Genomic DNA, 25692 nt, shown 5'->3' on the forward strand with positions numbered 1-25692 from the left:
TTTTTAATTACAAGCGTTGTCAAATTAAGACATTTACGTGTTTAATATAAATATAAGAATAGATAATATGAATCGGATAAAAGGGTGTCATTGACAATTTGACATAAAAGGGTGTTGAATCGAGTTATGTGGGAAGTACACTCAAACGAGTTTCTTTCTCGTGTGAAAGTTGGCTCTTCTCTAGCAGATTATTGTCAAGTTCATGCTTAATGGTTAACAACAATAGGTTTTTAAAGATAATTAATAAAACTAAAATTCTCCAAAGCTTTTCATCCATCACACAAAAAACTATAAATTTGATGGTCTATGATTGTGTCATCATCATATTTGCACAAAATTACAACGAAAAAAAACACCATTAACATATGATTGCTACTTACATAATACCGTTTCAGGTCTATTTCTCAATTTGGCTAGATTAATTCAATGTTTGCTAGCTCTGTATTCAATCAAGAAATTAATTTAGCATCTCCGAGCATTAACAGCTCTTACCTTCTGCACAATTACAATACTCTCAGGAAGTCATATACTTGACTATAAAACTATTTACAAACCCAAAATAGACTACCCTAAAACAAAAATGAGCATGAGCACTCTGCCAGAGAAATTTACACGAAAAAAAAAATCAATAAATATCAACTATATATCTGTGAACTATACAACTAAAAACTTCTAACCTATCCTTAATAGAAAACGGAAGGAAAAGGAATGGGTTACATATCCGGTGAAAGTTGCCGGTGTATTGTTCTGCTGCTGTGTTGTCCTTTCAAAAATAACTGTAAGAGAGTCAATATAAAGCACTGTCAAAAGCAACCAGTGTTAGTAATGACGGTAATGGATCCTCTACAAATATACCTCCTTGGGTTAAAGTTTCTGAACCTGTCTTAGTGGAACTCGATACGACATCAGCAAGGATATCTTCTGTTGCCATTCTGGTAACGAGCTTTAATCATGATTTACTCTTGAGAAATACAGTCAAATAGGATTTAGAAGAGGCGGTGCGTTTTAAGTTCTCTTTGTCCCTTTCAGCTGCTTCCTTTTCAGCCTTCTTCTTTTCCATCTCATAATTTTTTAAGTTCTCCAAATGTGCTTTCTCAAATGTTTTGACAAAGTTATGCAATGTAGAGACAACTAAAAAAAAAAAAAAGTTAGATAACGTGTGTGTGTGTGTTTTTTTTTGTATATATATTTGAAGTGTTTGCCGAAAAATATGATGTACTGTTTAGGGATGTTCAAACGGTCAGTTCGGTTCAAACCAAAGTAAAATGACCAAACCAAACTTTTTTTCAGTTTTCAAAAATAGAACCGAACCGATTAAACCTATCAACCGATTAAGAACCGAACCAAGCATTATTTTTCGCCTGTACAGTGAAAAAAACAGGTTGGCAGCTGTATCTTTGTGAGTTTTTACCTCTCATCGAAGGAAGTATACTTCTTTTAGGGTACATATGTTAGCTCATAGTACAAATGGAAACATGTAAATACAACTTCAAGGCCGAGTAATAATTCAAGATAAAAGAAAGTGGAGTCTGCTTTACCACTGGTGAAAACTGAATATGAACAGAATGGTGCACTATACAAGTATACATATACACTTCTATAGCTTTCTTGAGTGGAACCAAAATTACCTGTTTCATATGGACATTTTGCAGGGTCTTCGCCAAAATATGCTACCATTGTATCAGCATTTCTTCCCTAAAAAACCCATATTTGCTTCTATAAGTGAAGATCAATTTGTATTTTGATTGATTTCGTTATTTTGCTTTCAATTATATTGAATATTAGGGTGTTATACAGTGAAAGCAGATAATCAGTAATAAACATCATTTAGGCTAAATATATTGGCAGATGGTCTGGTTTTGGGCCTTAAAAGCACCAAATATGATTTCTTAGTCTCATAACACTATATGGGAATGGGACTACACCATTTTTTCTCCTTTTGTCCTTGTTAAAATCAAGGACGAAACCTTCAATCAAAGATTAGGTCAGATTCCAGTTTTCACACACACACAGAGGTAAAGAGAAATTCTGTTACTAGATTTCTCTTTTGCAGCTCCAACCCTCATTAACATATAAATATATAAGATTGCACTAAAAGGTTATACTGAAAACGGGACTCTGATATGGTTTGAATTTGATCGAGGACTTAAGTGCTCTCAAGAAAGATTAGATAGAGAAAAGTGAAACATACCACTACAGAGTACAGAGCGGTCAAAGACCTAACTTCAGCTTCCGCAAGACCTAGGAATTCCTTCAGAGTCTGCGATTGGTAACAATTTACTAAAGTTGCCGGTTAAGAAGCTAAGAATATGTATTTTTTTTTCCATTACATACAAGAAAGGCTCCAAAAGAGATGTGAACGGCTTTTAAAATTATGGGACAGTAAGGCATATGATCGGATTTGGGAAGACAATGGAAAGGCGGTATTACTATTCAGTAAATACTTATCAGGGATGATCTGCAACTGAAAAATACAGAAGCGCATGACCCTGGAAAATTAATCTTAACCTTGTGGAAAACTCCAGAGGAAAAGCCTTCACTGTCAGAAAACGATAACTCCTGTTCAACTATCTCCAGTCCCTTGTGTATTTCTTGCATCCCCTCAGCCAAGTACTTGAGTTGTATCTGGAAAACAAGCAATTGCATCAAGAATAAGAAATATATATCATAAAAAACAAGAATTCACTTCTGAAAATTAAGAACATGGTATCAGGAATGTTTATATATTTCTCTATGTTCAGACCCTAATCCAAGCCCGAAAACATAGTTTGAAAACTGACCAGTACATAACCACCAGTCCACAGCATGATATCATTCAATGGTATAGCTTGGATATCCATGAAATAAACGATAATCTGTTACCTTTGATCCTGGCTCCAGATGAATAAGATCTGACGAAAAATCAAGTACTTCAGGAAGCTTCTCAGCTAGAACCTACTAGCCAGGCACAAAAATAACGTTGTAAAATAACTAAAATAAAAACTGATTTTGCTTGAAGGTTACAAGAATACTATCGAAGTCTCTTTAAATTAAAAAGATGGAAGAGAAAAGTAATATAGCCTCATACAATTAAGAAAAGTCTAATTTTGATTTTTGTACTATTGCACTTAGTTCAATTAAACAATCAAACATTTCTTTTTAGTTCAAATTGGCACCTTCTCTGATTGGAGAAGATAAGGCAGCACCAAATTATCACTGACCTAAAGTGCCATGCCAATAGGTCACTAGAGCACCACATCAGCACATGATAGGTGTTGCATCACAGGTTCTAAATTCTAATGAAAGCATGAGCATTAGTAAACCAAATTGCATACTTAATGGGTTAAATTAAACCAAAAAAAAATGTTAAGAGCCTAATTGAACTGAATCCAACAGTTTGGGACCAAAAATAGACTTTCCTCTATAAAGTAAGAATCATCCTCAAAAAATAATATGGCATTATAAGAAAGGTTTTCAGAGTTAAAGACCAATAAAGAGTTCTGTACAGTTATAAACAAAAATATTGATTCATATGAGATGAGTGTAGCACCCTGCATAGGTAATGCATGAGAGTCGTCCTGTTGTCTCGTGCACGTGTATCACTGAGTTTTAGAAGACTGTCTAATTTAAAGCCAACAGCAGAACCTAAGATTAAAAAAAAATAGTTCAATCAATATTTCGACAATCGATCCTAAGAAAATACTATTTGGTACTGGCATGTCAGGCCTAGTAGATCCTGCTACATGGCTGACCTTTATGGTACTGTGCCGGTAGGGAGATGAAGATGATCATGTGAAATAAAAGAAATTTCCAAAGAACGAAATGATTTCTATTCAAAACTAATCCATCGTTGATTCACCCTGTTGGGTAATATGAGTGAACGATTACAAATAGGACCCAAAGTTATTTTATAATTCTACTATTACATAAATATTCTTTATAACTTGTTTCTCAACACTCCTTCTCAAGATGGGCGAAAGATATCCACTAAACCCATCTTGTCACATAATCTAGAAAAACCTAAAGAGCTAAGACTCTTTGTGAGGCAATCTACCACTTGTTCCTCAGTCAGAACATAACTTAGCTTCAGTAGTCCACTATTTTGCTTCTCTTTGATAAAAAAATCTATCAATCTCAATGTGTTTGGTTCTATGATGCTGCACCGGGTTATTGGCAATGTTGATTGCCAAATTGTTATCGCACCACAGCTTCATGTGAGTCCCTTGATCCATCTTCAACTCCACCAGAAGAGTCTTCAACCACAACAACTCAAAAACTCCCAAGGCCATTGCCTTATACTCGGCTTCGGCAGTAGACCGTGCCACTACCGATTGATTGTTACTCTTCCACAGTCACCTGAGCCTCATCGCCACTATTCTCCCCCTCTCGCCTAATGCCACCAATATTAGACGAGTCATCAAAAGGTGAGGTGACATCTGAGTAATATGGCTCTAACTCCCGGAAAGTGACATCCATGCTTACGAATAACCTTTGTTCTACTGGACTCCAATAAATATATCCCTTCTAAGTGACAGAGTAGCCCAAAAAGATACACTTCACCGCTCTGGGATCTAGTTTTCCCACAGTTTGTATGTTGTCTTTCACAAAGCACACACAACCAAAGACTTTTAATGAAAAAATGCACCTGTTCTCTCCTTTCAACATCTCAATTGGAGTCTTCAACTCCAACACTTTAGAAGGCATCCTGTTGATTAAGTATGTGGCTGTCAAGACCGCTTGTCTCCAAAAATGTTTCGGAACATCCATGGAGATCATCATGCATCGAGCTACTTCCAACAGATGTTTATTCTCTCTTCGTTACACCATTCTGAGCTGGTGTGTAATGGCATATGGTTTGATGATGTATCCCATTAGCTGACAAGTACTCCTCTAGAGCCTTGTTTGTATATTCCGTCTCATTATCAGACCTCAATACCTTCACCACTGCACCATACTGAGTCTAAACTGCCTTATGAAAATTCTTAAAACAAATAAATACATCACTCTTGTTTTTCATCAAATACAACCAACTAACACTAGTATAACAATTAATGAACGTCACAAAGAATCTATAACCATTCATCGCAGTTGTTAAGCAAGGCTCACATACATCTGAATGTATCAAATCAAAAGCGCAAAAACTCCTACTACCAGAGCTTACATAAGAACTTCTTGTATGTTTTCCAAACTCACACGCATCACACACAAATTTTTGTTTGTCAGCTTTCTCATACATTAATGAGTAGAAGAGTGCCTCATACACTGATGATACAGAAGCAACTCATCCTCCACACTCCTACCTAGTCCTCTTGTCTCTACTTTATCCACTATCGATGCTAGCGTTGTGTCCGTCTCCTCTCTATCCAAGTACCACAACCCATTACGCCAAGTGTCAGTCCCAAGTCTCCGGCCTGTCACTCTCTTAAAAAAACATCTTAAGAATATCAAAAGAAACGATGCATTTGAGTTGTAGAATAATAACACTAATGGATAACAGGTTTACAGGAAAAGAATTAGCATGTAACACATTAGGAAGGGTCATGGAATTGGTACACTTAACGGTGCCCTTGCCTACAACGGGTTATGCGATACCATCGACAATCTGAATGCTCTCTAGAGCTGTTAGGTGAGTATAGATAGAAAACTCACGGTGAACTCCTGTGACATATTGAGATGCATCAGAATCTACTATCCATTATGATGCTCTTGTGGTAGGTATGGAAACAAGTGCGTGTGTCTGAGTATCTTTGTCTGACTGAGCATAAGTGGCACTATTACCCCTGGATGAAGAAGATGTGAAGGCTCTCTCAGCACTGGCCTTCTTGTTGTCATCACTAGCCAGTTTCTTCCTCAACATCTCCAGAAGCTCATGATCCTACTTCGTGAAAATCATGTGAGTCTCTTCATCCTCCTCAGCCACTGTCAGATTTGCCCGGTACCCTTTTGAGTCTTGACGGACCACTTCTACCTCCTCGTCGATTACCACAGTCACTCGGCTGTCCTCGTTCACTAGTACCCCTCTCTCTCTGTTTCTTTGGACAAAACCTGCTCAAATGACCCGCCACACCACAACTATAACATTTGCGAGTCTCACTGTAATTAACCCTTGATACCGCCAAGGCTGATTGCATCTCTAGTGATTGTTGTGGCTGTGTTTCCGACACTGAAGCCTTTGCTCTAAGAGAAAGGCGAACTGGAGAGAGGCGAACTAGAGAAAGGCTGACGGGAGAGAGAGAGAGAGGCGGACCGAAGAGTATTTATTTTATTTTTTTTCTAGGTTTGGACGGGAGAGAGTTTGGCGGAGAGGCTCTGATACCAAAATGATTTCTATTCAAAACTAAATCCATCGTTGATTCACCCTGTTGGTTGAATGAGTGAACAATTACAAATGGGACCCTAAGCTATTCTATAATTCTACTATTACATAAATACCCTTTATAACTTGTTTCTCAACAGAATGAATAAAAAAAAAAGTAACTTACCTCTGGCTGTTCCTTGGTTTAATGCATTACCCAATGAGAGGATGGTTTGCATGATTCTTTTGAGCTTTGTGGAGCACCTAACCTGTACATATGAGAATTCATCTATGTAAAGATAAATGTACTCTCAAAAGGCTCAATATTAAATCCAAATAGATCCAATAATGCTTCAAGATTTCAAATATGGAAACCCCATAACCTTCCTTTTGCCAGGTAAACATCATACACACATTCATCCCATAGTTAAATGAGTTTTTCATCATCATTTTTAATTCTTAGAGAGTATAGGGATTGAAGGTTGACTGATCATTTATCATTTGTGTATCAACAAGAATAAGTTATACCTCTTCTGCTACAGCGTTTACAATGCTTAAGCTTACTTTGAGTTCTGCAACCTGAAAAATTAACAATTCAACAAACCAAATTGCTAATAAATACTAATAAGCTGAGATAAACAAGGTTATCTACAAAGTGTTTTTGTTTGAAATGAAATTAAAGTCTTCTTTGCAAAGGCAAAGAAATAAACCAAAAGCGTTACATAACCTGGTTTCGGAAATTAATCTTGAAGGCCAATATCCTTAATTTGGGCTCAAATCTTGTCACTTTCATAATCTCCATGAAAAACTAAAAAGATGTCAGAAAAAGTTAGTTTTATTTTTTGTACTTTCATCATACTCAATGCACTATATGAAAGTTTTTATCATGCTTGTATCACGGTTGTACATAAATTTGAGCTTCAACAAAAAAATTCTTATTTTATTTTATTTTAAGCCAAATGTTGGCATTTGAGTGTTGCAATATAAATATTTTGAAGTTAATTATGATCTTCTGGAACTTCACCATCTTTAAAGTTAGATAAGTTGCACTATATATTCAAAGAAAATAGTACTGACCTGCTCACATTTACCTAACTTTTCTTTGTCACCCTTAAAATTCTGAAAATCAGAAACACAAATTTCTAATGGTAAGTATCTAAGATAATATTGCAAAAAAGAGAGAATGGAAAATGTTAGATTGTACATAATTGCTTTAACAAATAACAAGAATTAGATGTACCTTGAGGAGTTCCACTTCTTCCTTTGTTGGGCAGAACTTTACAAGTGAGTCCACTTGTTCCATCTCTAACATTGAATCATCAAGGGCAAGAACAGAGTTCTGAAAAAAATAAACAATTTTACGTACTGTTATCGTGTTTAGTCAGTTGTCACTGAAATTTCAGTTTTCTACCAATCTTTTTAGAATAATAAAAGCACAATTTGCATTGCTGATAACTCCAAATTACATGCTTACCACCAGATCAGGAAATGGTATCTTAAAATTCTTGAGCATTATTTCACAATTGTTAGAGCGCCGAAGATCAATCTGCCAAAAAAAAAAATTATGTTTCTTTAATACACACAACAGAGTAGGATTACAACACAAAGTGTAAAGTTTCATACCAAATGAATTATCTCTGGCTTAGCCCCTAAGGAGGCTCGACGGCTAGATGCCTTGGGATCTGGCATGTTGACTGCAAAAAGAGTCTCAAGCTCCGAAAAGTTAATCTCAGGCGCCCTAGCATAATAGTACTCTCAATTACATATAACACAACAGAAAATTGAACACATACACAATATAGACCATAAAATAAACAAGAATATAATAAACTGGGTTTAATTCAGTGTTTCTTACGTTAATTGTTGCGCCTCAGCCCACAAACTTCCTTTCATGGCTCTTGTTACTTTGGACCAGTGCAATGGTTTAAGATTAACCCTCTTCGTTTGTACGCTTCGTACAGCCTTAGGGCCTTTTGAGGGGCCCAGAGGCTGGCCTTTGAATGAAGGGGGAGGTGGCGGACCTCCTTTAACATTTGCACCCAGTTGAATGCCTGAAGATTTTCCTGGAGGGGGTGGGGGAGGTGGGCCCCCTGGAAGTCTAGGTGGTGGTGGACCAGGAGCTTGAGGAATATTTGACTTCATGGCAGACAATGGTGGAGGAGGCGGTGGAGGAGGTCGTGTGGAACTTGATGTTGGAGGTGGAGGTGGAGGTGGAGGTGGAGGAAGGACACTTGTAGATCTACTGGGAGGCGGTGGTGGAGGAGGAGGGAATGAAGACGAAGAGGTTGATGGTCGATTTGGAGGAGGCGGTGGAGGTGGAGGGGAAGGAAAGGCAGAGTGTTTATTCGGAGGTGTTGGTGGAGTCGGAGGAGGGGGAGGAGGTGAGGGAGGAGCAAATGACGCAGAGGGTCGAGGTGGGGTAGGGGGTGGAGGTGGAGGTGGAGGAACATCCGATGGAATGGAAGTTTGGGATGTAATTGGAGGGGGAGGGGGAGGAGGAGGAGGAGGCGGAGCAATTTTTTGTTCAGAAGAGCTTTTGTTGGAAAGAGAAACTCTGTTTGCATGACTGGAAGTAGATGCAGAGGGACTGCGATGCATTTGATCTGCAGAAGTATGGGTGTTACTTTTACTGTCTAACCTGTTAGCATTTACAGATTGAGAAGAAACTGAGAATGAGGATGATAGTTGTGATGAAGGGGTATTCATTGGAGATTCCTTAAAAATTTCAATTGACGGTTGCTGCTGTATTTTTGGAGTTGTGTTTTCTCTTCCAGATTCTGACAATGACCGAGATTTGGAAAGACTCGACTGTGCAGACCAAGCACGTGGTGACGGTACCTCAGATGAAGTAGATCTCAGTCTAGTAGGTGTGATGGTAGGCTTTGTTGGAGCAGGTTTTTGTGTGACTAGGTTTGGTTTGTCAAACTTGGATGAAACCAAAGCAGAGGGTATAGGATCTACTTGTACTTCAGAATTTAATGACTTACTAAGATTGGTGAATTTATCACTTTCCAACTTTAGTTTGGATTTAGTTGGTAAGTCATCTGTTTCTTGCTTTTCGATAGCAGAGGCTTCTGTGCTCTTTTGGCTGCTCGGAAATTGCGTGTGATCCTTCCCCATCCAATCTAAGAGGCCGAAGTATTCTCGCACTTTGGAAAAGGCTTCTATAGGGAGTCCTTCCTCTCCTATATTTTGCCCTTCTGCTTGAATCTCTGATTTAGCTTTCGATGTTGTTAGGTCCATGTCCGAGAAAAGTAACTTCGAAAAAGATAAGTTCATGTATTCCAAAATGTTTATGTTAGACAATATTATACAAAATGAATATTAGAGAACTTTCTTTCATCATATATTTCACAAAATGACAAAGTATAGATATCCAAAATGAAGCCTATGTTTCCTAAAGTTAGTGTTTTAATATGAATCTATTTTTACATTTTTTTATTTTCAATTTCTCTCGCTTTGAATTTTTTTTATAGTTTTGAAAATGATCAACTATTATAATTGTTGAGATGGAACATTGTTATAACAAGGGAGTAGGTATGTAACAGGAACTTGACTCACCTCAGCTCTAAAGAGTTTGTTAAAGCGCTCCTTTGCACCCCACATGACGTCCAATTGATCACGATTCAGCATAAGAATGTTTGATCTGATGAAAGCCGTGTTGAACATCACTCTAAATACCATCTCCTCGCATTCAAGGCCCTCATCCATGTTCATGCACTCTAGAACCACGTCTCCTTTAATGTGGCAACAGATGTCTATTTTCACTAGCTCAGAGTCTGCCTATTTCAAACCCAACAAAATTATATAAATCAATGTAGCGCAATTGTATTTTACTAGCAATAAAATCAACAACTGATGCACATCCAATAGAAAATATGAACCCCAAACTGGTTAACCATGCTTAACATTATCCCAAAATGGCGTCAAGATATGAACAATATATATATATTATAAGGTACTATAGAAAATGTACCTTTTTATAGAGGCGGATAATCTTCTTGTCCTTTGGTGTGGAAAAGAGAAGCTTAGCGTTACTATCATTAGGCGTTAGTGGATCCTGGCCATAAATCTTAAACATCGGCCTAAATCCACCTAGACCAGCAGAATCAGGAATTATTCTTACAATCAAGCGGTTCAATGTAAGAGCCCTATCAGTAGGAGGCCACTCCAAACTCAAATTCCTTCGCGAAACATACTGCAAATATCTCAATTGGGAAGGCTTCGGATTTAAAGGAGAGAACAGCTCCAACAGCTGGGAAGGTGCCTGCATATAAACCATCTCAAGGGTCTTCTGTTCATCACTGTAAACCTTGAGATAAATCAAAAGAGCTGAGAGAACAAATGCCAAAATCGGCCATCCACCTTGCTCGGAATGCATCAATAGAAAGCGGCAATCCTGTGCCAACCATGTCTCGCTTGATTTTAGGAGAGTGTGAAGTGTTTCCATTGGGAGTGTGGGGCATCCCTCATAATGACATGGATAATCCTTCACGGTAATTTTATGTCCGCTTAATATGCGGCCGATTTGGCTCTGTTTATTTTCGCTGGTACCAAAATTGAAGACCATGTAGGACCCACCAGGGGTATGTTCATGGAGCTCAGATACAACATTCTCTATGTACGCCTTGAACTTGCCTTCCTCTAGGGTTTCAATGGAGTAGGAACGATCAAGCACTGCAAATGCGGTAAAGGTTAGTAATAAAATGAAGAAAGGGGCAAAAAATTGATCTAAGGGAATAACCATAATAGGAAGCAGTTTCAATTTTTCACATTTAGCACTAAGGAGTAAGGCAGCTGGTTGTGTTATGTATTTGCTGATAGTCATACCAGGACAATGATTCTATGAGACTATGATCAATTAATCCCAATTCATTTTTTACGTGTACGAATAGCTAAAAAAAATTAACAGGAAATCATACTCCAAGATCATAATTTTCAACTTTCAACAACCATTGGTACAGGGTGTTGAGGGGGTATTAACATAACTAATGTAAAAAATTAAGGGAAAAAAAAAAAGATGAAATTATTCCAAAATGAAGACAATTGAAGTAATACAAGTTAAATTCTCACAGTATATATTATCTGAAATTGGAAGAATTCCATCTGGTGGCTTCTTGTAGACAATTTTCTTCAAAACAGACGACATAACTTAATCTTGTTCAATCCAGGTTCGGATCATGAGAAGAGGAAAACAACAAATACTTCACTTTGTAATCTTGAAAAGGTACAATAGACCCCAAATGGAAGAAAAGGCATTGAACCTGAAAGAGGAAGGAAAGGAAATGGAGGGTTAGTTGACCAATTTTACAATCAAATGGCCGTTGAAATTTTCTATAGAAATTTTCTTTTCTCAAGGAGAAAGTCGCTGGCCATTAAGGTTGGAAAGGGAATTACCAATTGAAGTTTCACAAGTATTAAAATAGTGATGCAACGATTGAGTAAGTTTTATTATATAATAGAAATTAGAAACTGCGGTAGGTGATCGGGACAGCTTTTATGTGTTTTTCTCTTTTAATATAATAATATAATATATATATTTTTAATGCTTTTTTTTTCTTCTTATTTTCCTTTTGTCCGCGGTCGGCTGTCTTGGCGCCAAACAGCCGGTTCGCTTGTTTCCCTTATTTTTTTTGGCGGGATGCGTTTCTAAGCACCTCCTCTCTTCTGTCTTGTAGACCGTCGATGCTGATTCCTTATAAAAGGGAAGTATTGTAGGTAAATAAACTTCGTTGTTTTTTTGCCTTCTAATCTAACGGTTTGTTTAAAAAATCTCAACTCAAATGGTAGAAAATTATTTTGAAATCAATTTACGAGAGTATTTAAGTTTTTCGATTCGTGATCAGTGTGAGAGGTCTATCTTCATGGACAAGAATTACTCAAAGTACATATTTAATATCCTTTAATTTTTTGTCAAAAATAATTTATTTTTGTCCCAAATCTCATATTCTCCTTATTTTGATTACAAACGGAAAAGAAAGTGATAATTGGAAGGATGAAAAATCTCATAATTTTTTTGCTGGCACTTTGAAGAAGAAAAATGTCTATTTTTTAATTTGATGGTTATGAGAATATGGTTTATTTTCTTACTCGTAACATGTACGTAAGTACATATCTAAATGCTACTGCGACACAAATAGATAAATAAATTAATTATTCTTGAAAATCGGTCAATTGTGTTTGTTTTACACATACTATTCATTTTATTTTTCAATAAAGGATAAATGAAACTTTTTAAATTTAAAACGAGTGTTAATAGAAAAATTTAATAAATTTGTGAATTTTTGAGAAAAAATATGTTATTTTTCGAATTTTTGGGAGATACACGTAGATCTCCAATATATTACCAAAAAAACGAAGCAATCGATAATTCCTGTCTATAAACATTTAAATAAACTTCATCCCTCGGACGCATCAAAATTTGTGCATGCTATAAACACACTTTGAATGGAAATAAATCTGCTACGATCCTAAGGGATTGTAGGGTCCTATGATTCCAAATCCAACTTTTCATTTTTCAAGTATTACAAATCTCTATAAAAATTGTTTTTATACACGAATCTCAAAACAAATAAAAGGTTAGATTTGAAATCATAGGACTTACAATCCCTTTTAGGATCGTAGCAGATTTGTTTCCCACTTTGAATTCCTTTTCAGGAGGGCAACACAGGGGTGCGTATCCTCTAAGATATCTCAACTTTTGCGTGACCGATGTGTCCAGTGCCTATTCGAGGGTGATGTAGGAGGTCAGTATTATGTGTTCTTTGAGATTCGTCCAGAACGTATTTAAATGGTTGGGATTTTTCATAAAGTCACGCAAAGTTTGAGATATCTCAGAGGATACGAATTAGGCAACGCAGAAGGGAATCTTTTAGAAAATTCCTTAATTAATAGATCTGAACTGTTTTTTTAACCTTGCACGAATCTTAATACACAAATAATAAAGCCTTCTACATTAGCTCGAATTTCAAAGCAACTGAAAATAAATCTTAAATCATAAAGTAGTAGATCCCACTGTGAAATTATCTAGTTCAAATCTTACTCCTCTCATGCAAACAGGGGCGGACGCAGGATTTTTGTCAGGGCGGGGCAATAGTCAGATGCAAATAGCTTATTGGGTTCAAACCCAATAGCTTATCGGGTACAATTCAACATAGCAAAAAAAAATACCAATCAATATAATAAAAATCCTAAATTATTTGAAAAAAATCAACAATTCAACATTTATAGGGAATTTGAAATCAACATTTTGGTTCAACTTGGCAGCCTCTGCCTTTGAATTCAAAAATAAATAAATAAAAACATTTTGGTTCAACTAATTTTTGTTATTTGGGATCAATGCCTATTTGGACTCCGCTAATTTGTTTCGCTCAGAGCTTATATGGGCTCCGTTCCGTCTATTAGAATTCCAGAATGGGCTACAGGGGAGCAATTTGAATTCCATGGAGGGGCAGAGGTCCAAAAAGCATATTTTTAGCACTATTTTTGAAAATCCAGCGGGGGGCAGCTGACCCCTATGCTACAGTGGGTCCGCCCCTGCATGCAAACTAATGCATCTCTTGTACGAATGAATGTACGATTGAATATAAAAATAAAATGTTTCATTTATACTGCTGAAAGTTTATCCATATTTTTTTTGTACGTTTCAGCTCCTACAAATTATCTCGGAAATCAATATTTTATTTTATTTCCATATACATCATTAAAGACTATTACAGTAAAAAAAAATGGGAATTAGTTCCAACAAAATGAAATAACATATTATATAACATATAATAAAAAAGTGCACCATGCTAAATTTCTATACATTATTCAAGTATTCAACGTGTAACTTTCATTTTCAGCACTCATATTTAAATATTTAAAATTTTATTTATAATATTTTACAATGTTACTCGTAAGCACTTAATACTTTATATGCAAGCATTTAAATTCTAAATCTGAATAGTTTTAACTCCTAACCAATTTTGTCTTCAAGTCAAAAAAAGAAATATTACTTTCATCCACTATTTTTTTTCTCTTACCATTTTCATTCATTTTTCCAACTATCCATATTTCTAGATAATTCAAAAATATTATGGATCTCATTTGAAAGAGAAAATCGAGTAGAAAACGTTCGTATTTTTAGATTCGTAAAATTCATCACGGATTATCGGGAGAATGGACGAGAATTATCAGAGAAAATATAAAAAGAGTTGATAAAAGAAATCTTTTTTTGACTTGAAGACAAAAGTAGTTAGGAGTTAAAACTATACAGATGGAGATTTAAATGTTTTTTAGTAGCATTGTAAAATGTCATAAACAAATTTTGAAAATTTGAATATGAGCGTTGGAAATAGCAGTTAGACAAAATCAGCAGACTTTTCTGTTAAACTAGTTGGGGGCAGGTTCAGATATGATGTACAATTAAAATTTAAAATTTATTGTGTTAATAAAAAAATAAGGAGTCTAATAATTACTCCTCAAATTAAATTTTTGAGCACTCCCTTCAAGTATTTAATATCTAATTTTCATTTTCAACGCTCATATTCAAGCATTTAAAGCTTTGTTTATAATCTTTTATAATGTTACCAGTAAGCACTTAAATCTCTATTTGTAAGTATTTAAACTAAATCTGGACTCTTAACTACTTTTGTCTTCAAGCAAAAAAATGAAAGATTCACGTGATTCATGTGATTCACTCTTTTTTTTTCCTCTGATTATTCTTGTCTATTTTTCTGACTATTCATAATGAATTTTGTGAGTATAAAAATACAAACATTTTAACTCGATTTTCTCTTTCAAATGAGATCAATAAAGAAATATTTTTAAGTTTCTTTTCAAGTTGTTGTTTTTTTAAGTAAAGCCCATAAGCACTTTAAATTCTTGAACTTTTAAATCTCAATGTATGACCATTTAAACATGACATGAAAACTATTTAAATGTTTGACACAACTACTTTTAACGGTTGTATACAAATGTTTAAATGTGTGATACTATATGATTAACATCAAAAGTTTAAACGCTTGAAAATAATAGTTTAAATGGTGACATCAGAGGTTTAAATGGTTGTAGAGTGAGATTTAAAAGTCTGAAAATTTAAAGTGCTCATGGGTTTTACTTAAAAAATAAAACGACTTCAAAATAACTCAAAAATATCTGATATTCATGGATCTCATTTGAAGGAGAAAATATAGTAGAAAATGTTCGTATTTTTAAATTCATAAAATTCATCACAGATTGTCGAAAAAAATTGATGAGAATGATCATAGAAAAATAAAAAAATGAGTGGGTAAAATGAATTATTTTTTTTTGCTTGAAAATAAAAGCAGTCATGATTTAAAACTAAGAGCCTAATAATTGTACCCCAAACAAAATCTCCGAACGTGTCTCCCAACTAGTTTAACAGAAAAAACTTTTAATGTTATCTAACTTCTATTTCCAGCGTTAATATCCAAACATTTAAAGCTTTGTTTATAACATTTTACAATGCTACTCGTAAGCATGTAAACCTCTATAAGCACTAAAATTCTAAATCTGTATAATTTTAACTCCTAACTACTTTTATCTTCAAGCCAAAAATGAAAAAATTTCTTTATCCCACTTTTTTTCCTCTTATCATTTTCGTCCATTTTTTCGACGATACGTGATGAATTTTGCGAATCTAAAAATACGTACATTTTTTACTTGATTTTCTCTTTCAAATGAGATCCAATGAAGAATAACTTTCAAGTTATATCTATGTCGTAATTTTTTTTACCACTTTAAATCTCTGTGACTTTCAGTTTTTTCTTTTTTACTTTGCTTCAAAATTATTTAAAACCTTTGTTTGCAAGCCTTCAAATCTTTCGTATAAACCTCACGTACAAGTGTATAAACCTAATTAATAACATTTTAAATCTCTAGAATAAAATATATAAACCTCGTGTGCAAAGAATTTAAACTTCAACAATAACACTTTAAAGGGTATTGTTCGCTTACAAAGGTAGGCTACAAAGTCTCAGGTACAGCAATCTATACCAGTTTAAACCTTGAATCTACTCTCGTCTAGGGTTGCAAGTGCACAACCATATCCGTATAGTATATTAAGGTATCGATCCTCAGGGACGGTTTAATTCGATTCTAAATTCCTACAAATCCGAGTTAGGTACTAGAAGTGTGAAGAGTTGGGTTTGGTTTGTCTATATTTCCTAATTTCAAGTAGCAATTCGATTAATAGTGAATGAAAACAATTAAAGGTTTTAGTTTTGAACAATGATAAAAGGGGCGCTCCCAGGGTTTCAGGTTTCATCTCAAACTTTGCCTTCTCTGGACCTATCATTCGACTCGCATCATCTCTGATGCGACCCGTTTGATGCGACTCGCATCATCTCTGATGCGGGTCGCATGGCCCTCGAGCAGAGCTGACGTGTGTTTGTATCTAAGTTGATTTCTTGTGCGAGGCTTCGACCTGTGGCTCTCACCTACTGGTATCTAACCTAAATTGATTGTCTGGTTTGCTAGAAGTATCCACAACCTTTCAATTATGGAAAATTCACCTCTCGGCTACTATTGATCATAAATCTACTTCAAATACTAAATCTCAATTGCAAGAAACATCAAGGTCAAATTACTAGAAGAGATGCTATAGACATCTAATAGTAGACAATCAAGAATCAATCAAGCAATCAAAATCAAGCAATCAATGAATACTCAAACAAAGAATCACACAAGTTCAAACTTAGATCAAATCAACATGCAACTCAAAGACAAAGTTATGAGACTACATCCTAACCCTAGGAACTAAAGATCTACTCAGTCATGATGAAACAAAGCATAAAAGAGAGATAGAATAGGCAGATCATGATGAAGCTCGAAGATCTAAGGTGGATTGGAGAGGATTTTGCAATCTTCTCTTCTCCTCTTCTTCAAGTAAGCTCCAATCTCCTTCTTCTCTCTTAATCTCTGCTCTCTAAGTGTTCTGGAATGTAAAGGGGGAAAAAGCTGCCGAAATTCTGGCATAGGACCTCCTTATATAGGCAACAGATCTGACTTGGGCTTGTCAGGTTTAATTTGAACTGGGCGGCAACAGTTGATGCGACTCGTATCAGGTGGATGCGACTCGCATCATATGGGTCGCAAAGGCTGGGATGAGAGTCGCATCACCTGGTCTTCAAGGCTGTAATGAGGGTCGCATCACCTGGGTCGCAAGGCATGAGTGAGGGTCGCATCATAGGTTCCTGAAGTCTGCCAATTGCCTGATTTTGCCCAATTTCGCCTGATTCCTGCAAAGTAAGAACCAAAACTTAGCAGTACCACATTCTATGGATATTCAATGTAAAAGGCACTATTTGTTGGTTCAAAACATAGATTTTTGTATGGAAACAAGTCGAAATGATAGGTCTAATAATGTGATAACAGGTATAAACCTCAATAATAGCACTGCATGTACAAAGCCTTGAAAATTTTAATTATTGTAAATTGAAATTTAAAGTGATTATGAGTTTTACTTTAAAAAAAACAAATGACTTCAAAATTACTCAAAAATATTTCTTCATGGATCTTATTTGAAATATAAAATCAAATAGAAAACGTTCGTATTTTTAGATTCGTAAAATTCATCACGAATTGTTGGAAAAATGAATTAGAATGATCTGAGAAAAAATAAAAAAAGAGTGGGTGAAAATAATATTTTCTTTTTTAGCTTGAAGACAAAAGTAATTGAGAGTTAAAATTATCTAGAAATATTTTCAAATAGAGGTTTAAATGCTTGCAAGTAATATTTTAAAATGTTATAAACATAATTTTAAATGTTTGGATATTAGCGCTGTAAATGATCAATTAGACGACATTGGAAGATTTTTCTACTAAACTACTTAGGGGATGCATTCGGGTGTGATGGCTCGGGGAACCAAAATATTTCTCTTAAAACTATACATATTTAGAATTTATATTCTTACTGATATAAGTTTAAATGTTTTTTAGTAGCATTGTAAAATATTATAAACAAAACTTTATAAGCTTGATATGAGTACTGAAAATGAAAATTATACAAAATTAGAATATTTTTTTTGTTAAACTAGTTGGAGACACACTTAAATATGACGGACAACCAGAACATTTCTAAAAAAATAATTATGTTAATATCACCATCCTATTTTTTTTTCTCTCAAAAAACTAAATGTTAATATAGTATTTGCCATTTATGAACTCTACGAGTAACCCCCTGATCGGAATGGCCCTTTCTTGCTCAAACAATAAACTGATTCAGAATTCTATTTCAATAATCTGATCGGAACGCTGAAAGAAATGAGAATAGAAACGATTTGACGAGATTTTAAGAGCCCCAAATCATGCCATGAAATCACGGGAAAAACAATGGTATTTGGCGAGAATTCGGTTTACCAGCGTGAAAAGTTCATTTTCTCCTTGTCTTCTCCAATAAAGAAATCTCAAGCTGGTGTTGTGACGAGAAGCAATGGCAAGGGACAAATGCATAGATGGACAGGAGAGCAATGAAGAGGAGGAAAGGCTGAGCGTTGCTGCATTGGGACAGAGAGCAGGGAGAGGGAGATCTGAACTGGATGTCGGAGTGGGAGGGTAGTGGAGAGGGAGAGAGAGAGAGGATGGAATTGATGTGACTGGGAAGAAGTCCTTGAAAAATTCTCAATGGCACCTACCATAATTTTAATGAATATTATGACCGTTTTTATTTGTTTCTTTTCAAATCTTCAAATGAATTCTCCGTTTATTTGACCATTCCAATCATAAAAATTCAATTCCAAATCATTTTTTTTAACTCTATTCTATTGAAATGAATTAAATTTTTATTACACTTTCATTCCGATCAGAGGGTAAATATGAAAGGTTTCTGATTTTGTAAGGTCATGCGTGAAGTCTTGCCATCTAAAAGCGGCCGATCTCCAGAATTAGAAGTTTAGAACAAGCCCCACCACCAGTCACCAAAACCCCACCCCTAAACCACGCAAATCCAACGGACACAGCTCGTCCCTTAAAGTGAAAAGCAATCCCGGGCGTCAATCCGTCGCACGCTTGCCCCACCAATGCAGAGTAAAAAAAGTAGGGTTTATATAATCTCTGTTCCAGCACTTGTTTGTTTCCCTTCTCTTTTGGCCAATTGCGAGAAATTCAGACGGGGCGAACCAAATAAAACGATAGATTGATTACTCGCGTGCTGAGGAGAGGCTGCCGACAAACCTGTCCCGATTTCTCGCGGCCTCGTTACCTTTTCGGGAATTCGGGATTCAGATCCGAAACCTTTCTCGATGGTTGCCGCTACCTCGTCGCGAGGCGGCGGCGGCGACGACTTGGTGGAGAGTATTTTTGGCAGACGAATTGAGTTTCATCCAGCGAGGGAGCCGTATTCAGCCGTCTCTAGCGCTAGATCGAACGGATTCCACCTCGAAACCCTAAACCCCTCTGGTGCCAATCAGAAACGGCCTCAGGAGGTGGCTTTTGGCGCTGACAATATGGGTGGCGCGCCGGGCAAGAGAGTAGGAGGAGCTGAGTTTTACGAACATGGATTAGATCAAGAGCTTGGGTTTCGGATCACTTTCAGAAGAATAGTGAGTGGAGTGTGATTACCTTTTCTTCGTCCATTGTTGTTCTTTCCGTTCTGGTCTTGCACTGAAAACTGTATACATTTTACCATGTTTTCATTGTATCGGTGCTAATTAATTCTGTTTGCATTTATTTAATTTCCTCGCGATTCTGTGGGTTCAATTATAGAAATTTACGTCCTGATTTGAATTTGTTACCTGTAGCAGGGGCGGAGCTAGACTTTCAATCTATGGGGTCAAAAACACGTTGAGGGGTCGATCATATAAAAAATTTCATGCTGTGTATGGGGGTTAATTTTACAGTATGCATAGCATTTTACTCTAAACTATATAGAAAATCATGTGTAAGCTCGTAAATTTTGTAAATGAATGGGGATCAATTCACTATATATGGATCCACCCCTATCTGTAGATCAGAGCTTGTAAATCCAGAAATTCTGATCACTTTTATCAATATTTGTTGAACAATTTTTTTTGTTGGGATGATACGTGCCACTTCTCTTATCAAAGTTTCTATCATTTTTTCTCTTAATTTGCCTTCATCACTAAAAAATTCTTCTAGTTAAACTAATGTGGGCGATGGTATATTTCAGGGTGCTGGTTTGGCAAATCTTGGGAATACTTGTTTCCTCAACTCAGTTCTACAATGCCTAACGTATACTGAGCCATTTGCTGCTTATTTGCAAAGTGGGAAGCACAAAACTTCATGTGAGTTTGGGTTATTTCATGTGCCTTTTCTTCGTAGTCATATTAGAATTTCGCTTAATATAATTAGAGCCAGAAGAGTGCGTAGTTGTCTGATCTCTTAAAAATGTTGATCTGTATTCATTTTTAGGCTTTTATCATGTATGCAGATTGATCATGTTTTAAAGTTTGTGTTTATAACAACTGTGCCCATTTATACTTTACACGTCTTGATTGTCATCAGATGCAAGCCAAAAATTGTTTCAATAGTCTGATGTTTTCTTTTTATCTTTAGGTCGCACTGCTGGATTTTGTGCTCTATGTGCCCTTCAAAATCACGTTATGAACGCTCTTCAATCAACTGGAAAGATATTATCACCGTTACCCCTTGTTAAGAACTTGAGATGTATGGATGCTTCCTATATTATTAATGATACAATGTTGCAGATTTGATTTTGTGCTTTTACGGGGATTGCAGTAATCAACAGTAGCAGGAGTCTAGGAGATATCTTTACCTAAGTTTGTTAGGAAAACCTAAAAATTAATAAAAGCAACTAAAAAATTATTCGGTCCTTGAAATAGGGACTTGTTATGATACCACATTTCCTTGTATACCTTTGTGTGAGTTTGTTTACGTGTCAGAGAGAGAGCGCACTGATCTCGTTCTAAAGCATCTGACATCATTTATCGATGTTAGGCATATCACGCAATTTTCGCAACTCGAGACAGGAGGATGCACACGAGTACATGGTCAACCTGCTCGAGTCAATGCACAAGTGCTGCATACCCTCTGGTGTTCACAGTGATTCCGATAGTGCTTATGAGAAAAGCCTAGTACACAAAATATTTGGTGGCCGTCTCAGAAGCCAGGTACATACATTGTACCTTTTCTCTCAGCTAATGCCACAAAGAACTAGGATAACACATGGATGTTTCCGAACAAATTGACATTCTGTTAACATGTGTAATGCAGGTGAAATGCACGGAATGTCAGTTCTGTTCTAACAAGTATGAACCCTTTCTTGACTTGAGCCTTCAAATTGTAAAGGCTGAATCCTTGCGGAAAGCGCTTTCCAGCTTCACTGCAGCTGAGAAGCTTGATGACGGGAAGAAAGAGTACCGGTGTGAGCGGTGTAAGCAGAAAGTACAGGCCCTGAAACAGCTAACAATCGACAAGCCACCACATGTTCTTACCATCCATCTTAAACGATTTGATGCTCACCCAGGTCACAAGATTGACAGGAAGGTTGAATTCGAACCATTCTTGGACCTGAAGCCATTTGTTAGTGACCCAAATGTAAGGCTATCAGCTGTCGGTTATGCCAGCTTTGGTTCTTATATTCTCTGTGGTGGCTCAATTTTTAGATCCTTTGTTGTCTTTCACAGGATGGAAATCTGAAATACATTCTGTACGGCGTGCTGGTGCATGCTGGCTGGAGCACACATTCAGGTCACTATTACTGCTTTGTTCGTACATCTAGTGGAATGTGGCACTCTCTTGATGATAACCAGGTTTAGCCTCCTTTTTAATGTTTTTTTATTTTTCATATTTTGAATGGCTGTTGCTTTTATACTGTTAGAATTGTTTTTGGTATTCTCTTTAGGGTGCACAATAAACTATACAGCATTGTTTGCAGTGGTTATTAGTTACAAGGTGACTGGCTCGCACATTTACCTGTAACATTTCCAGCTGCAGAATGCACCAGAACCAGCTAAAATGCTAATAATATAACAATGTAATTATTTGCATAAATTGTTAAGATTTATGTTCTACAAACAGTTGCTAATTTACAATTTTGTCATGGAACATTGCTGCAGGTGCGTCAAGTTAGTGAGAAGACTGTTTTGTCGCAGAAGGCCTACATGCTATTTTATGTACGTGATAGAGCTCCAGTCAAAAACTCAGTTGGTGCCATTAAAAAGCAAAATGCCGGAGCTAATACATATGGAAGCAAAAATAGCCACCAGCCAACTACTAATGTATGTGGTACAAATTCTTTATTTCACCCTACGGAGATTACGAAGGTCAACTCTAATCCTAATGCTCCCAGCTCACAAGTTCCAATCTTCCAAAATGGAAATTTGATTCCTGTGCAAAAACCTTCAAACTTGCAATCAAATAGCAACTCTGACCCTGCAACTTTAAATGATACGGCAACCATGGATCCTATTCAGGTGCCATCAGTGATGGAACGAAGTGGGGTCATTACTATGACAAGCAACAGTTCTGGAAGGGTGTCAGAGGTTTTAGATAAACAACCTCAGAAGAAATCTGAAAATGTTATGCATGTTGTTGAATGTCAGAAGGTGATTAAAGAGGGATGCAATGTTAGTAATGGTGTAGATGGTTTGGTAAAGCATGAGTCTCCTCGAGGAGCCACGAGTAATGGTGTTAATGCTTTAGCAAAGCCTGAATTGCTGGGAACTGCTGGTAATGGTGTCGATGCTTCAGAAAAGCCTGAAGTTAAAGGCGTTACCTCGAATGTTCCTGAGATAAATCAAAAGAATCTGCCCAAAGTATCTACTGTACCCAAGGTAACATTTGGTAGCTGTTTATATATATTTTTATAATTGTGATTGGGCTAATTCAATAATATTTTTGTTCGGTACTTGATTCTTTTCACCCCTCCCCTCAGTGTGATGTTAGTGACAAACAAGAATCTAGTGAGGAGAAAGTGAGCATGGATGATGCAAAGTGTGTAAACCAATCCCCACTTGCTCCTACAGCAAGCACAGCTCAGATGGTCAAGAATAAAATTCATGATAAACTAGAAAGCAAATCGAGCAAACTCATGAAGCGTCCAGCCAAGATTGCATGTTTTGCGCGCAACACACTATTTGTCCGCACTCTAAGTATGCAGAAGAATAAGAAATTTAAAAAGGCAAAAAGGCGGAGATTGTCTTCTAATGAAGGAGACAATGTGGGAACTAGTGATCAACAAGCCTCAACATCCACAGCAGTTAGAGAGGAGAAAACTCAGAAAAGGAAACACCCTAAAACCTCTAAAGTGAAGAATGGGGGAGAGCTGCCTGGTGTTAATGTGTTGAAAGAGAATTCGAAGAGCACCAGAAGTGAATTAGCGCATGCAAACTCAGATCAATCCAAAATAAATGAAGCTGTGCCCCTGGCAGCTAAAGAGATTGAAGGCTCACAAAAATGTGATTCCTATGGTCTTCTGATGCAAGGACTAAGGGAAACTACTGGTAGGCATCTTGCCTTTATCTCTATCTCGCTATTTTGTAGCTTTGAAATGCTTCTGAATTGGCATCTTATATACTTTATCAAACAATAGCAGTATGATAATCGAAGATTGAACTTTAACCTGGTTAGATCAAGCGAGGTCTATAAAGTATAGTGCATGTGTTTAGCATGATTTTCCTTTTCTTTATCCCAATCTTTGTTTGTTTCTTATTCAGTAACGACTTCTTATATATGCAGTTCCCAGCTGGGATGACATTGAGTTACCAAAAGTTCAAAGGTGGGATACTGAGCCTTCAAAGCGACAAAGCATTGGCTACGTACTAGATGAGTGGTACGTTCCTAGCCCTTTTCAATCTTATATTCTTTATTATCTTCTTCTCTCTTTTTGCATATCATGTTATGTTAACTGGTGTCCCTTCATGTATGTAATTATTTTTCTATAGTATTTGTATTATCAGTATCACCATTTTTGCCTATATGTTATCTTGCTACTTATCTTCTTATAGACCCGGACTAGGAATAATTTGTTTTCTGGTATTTACGTGTGGATAGGGACGAGGAATATGACAGAGGGAGAAGAAAAAAGGTAAAACAATCTCAGGTAGATTTCGGAGGCCCAAATCCTTTCCAGCAAACAGCTGACATTAATACCCAAGAGAAGATGAGGAAAGTGAAGACCGGTTTCATCCCTTCAGGGAACCACAAAATTAGGAACTAATATAGTGGCGATAATAGAGATCGTAGTAATTTATTGGTTGTATTACCCCGATTTTGAACCAATAATTTGTTTCCTTTTTGTGTTTTTGTGCGTCGAGTGTATGGAGACTCGTTTATTTTATGAGAAATTATTACTGTCGCTTACTTTCTACAGCATATTATCCAGTCGCCGAATTCGGACTTCCTCTGATATTTCCTCTTTTCCTTTCTCGCGGTTTTCTTTTGGACGAGGTGTTTTTTTTTTTTTTGGTGGAAAACTATTAGTGAGAAGTGTATTTCTTAAACCTCAAATTATTGAGAAGTGATCTTGAAGTGAAAGACTATTATTGAGAAGTGATCTTAAAGTTCATTTCTTAACCCTCAAATTTTTTAGAAGTGTATCCTACGAGATTAACCTAAAGCAAAAAATATAGATGTGCAATGATTTGTTTATTGTGATTATGTGAGAGAATCTATGACTAGAGAATGTTATTTGATGTTCAGTGAGTTAATAAACTACTGAGGATTGATGTAGTAAAAGGTTATTATGATCAATGAGAATATACTTTGGAGAAATCTTCAAAAAAAAATTGAGATCTAAAGGTTCATTTCTATTGGGTGCTTATTCTTCCCCTTTTCTTAAACAAAAAAATATGTGCATTTTTATAATTAGTGTTGTAAAAGGTGACTTCTTTTACTACATTAATAATTTTAAAATTATTTTTCAAATAATATCAAATCGAATTTATCTCCTGAGATTTAGTATGCGAGACACATTTGATATTTAAATATATTATTTTTGCGTTTGTTGTAAATCAAATAGTTGTTGATGCAATAATTCATATAAAATTATTATATATTACAAATTTGTTAAATTAGTAATTAGTTTACACTGCAATAAATTTAGCAATTACCACATCAATATAAGCAATTTGTTTATATTTAAAGATGCTAGTATTTTTTTTAAGTGAATTATTTCTGTACTCATTATTTATTTATTTTCAATTTTTTTCATCAAAATAAAAGTGAATTGGTCCTATAGCTATTAAAACTTCTCATTAAAATTTTGGAGATCTTATTTCTCCATCTAAATAAGGTATTGGAGCAATTCAAATTGGAAATGAGAGATCATATCATTTAAAAAAAAAAAAAAAAAAAAAAAAAAGGGAATATGTAAAGATCGAAAATTTTCGTGGCCGTGAACGAAACATGATTCAAAATTTTGGGGCAACCGGGACCAAATAAGCTGGTTGGTTTTTAATTACGACGAAAGGCACGAGATTGGGCCCACGCCGATG

General features: G+C 36.0%; 2 protein-coding genes across 3 annotated transcripts; one reads left to right on the top strand and one right to left on the bottom strand.

Annotated features, from left to right (window-relative positions):
• Nucleotides 1-392: 392 nt before the first annotated feature.
• On the bottom strand, nt 393-11425 carry LOC144553512 (formin-like protein 13). 2 transcript variants are annotated; one of them, XM_078301702.1, is made up of 17 exons: nt 11348-11425; nt 10251-10951; nt 9836-10057; nt 8130-9532; nt 7898-8012; nt 7749-7820; nt 7515-7613; nt 7352-7393; nt 7002-7082; nt 6803-6853; nt 6462-6543; nt 3530-3624; nt 2863-2934; nt 2509-2625; nt 2192-2260; nt 1629-1695; nt 393-1131 (listed from the first exon to the last, which is right to left on the bottom strand). In XM_078301702.1, the coding sequence occupies exons 1-17, from the start codon at nt 11421-11423 to the stop codon at nt 950-952; spliced, it is 3546 nt and encodes a 1181-aa protein (XP_078157828.1). In that variant the 5' UTR covers nt 11424-11425; the 3' UTR covers nt 393-949. The 2 variants fall into 2 exon arrangements, with proteins under 2 accessions (XP_078157828.1, XP_078157827.1); XM_078301701.1 differs by lacking the exon at nt 393-1131 and having other exon boundaries at nt 1400-1695.
• A 7195-nt stretch (nt 11426-18620) lies between these two features.
• Nucleotides 18621-24571, top strand: UBP23 (ubiquitin-specific protease 23). Its single transcript, XM_078301704.1, has 11 exons — nt 18621-18631; nt 19386-19818; nt 20406-20520; nt 20792-20902; nt 21194-21366; nt 21470-21793; nt 21883-22008; nt 22315-23031; nt 23133-23700; nt 23936-24029; nt 24251-24571. The coding sequence occupies exons 2-11, from the start codon at nt 19519-19521 to the stop codon at nt 24414-24416; spliced, it is 2694 nt and encodes an 897-aa protein (XP_078157830.1). The 5' UTR covers nt 18621-18631; nt 19386-19518; the 3' UTR covers nt 24417-24571.
• Nucleotides 24572-25692: the final 1121 nt, after the last annotated feature.

The sequence above is a fragment of the Carex rostrata genome, chromosome 4, assembly GCF_964058835.1.
Source record: "Carex rostrata chromosome 4, lpCarRost1.2, whole genome shotgun sequence".
NCBI classification, from domain to species: Eukaryota; Viridiplantae; Streptophyta; class Magnoliopsida; order Poales; family Cyperaceae; genus Carex; species Carex rostrata.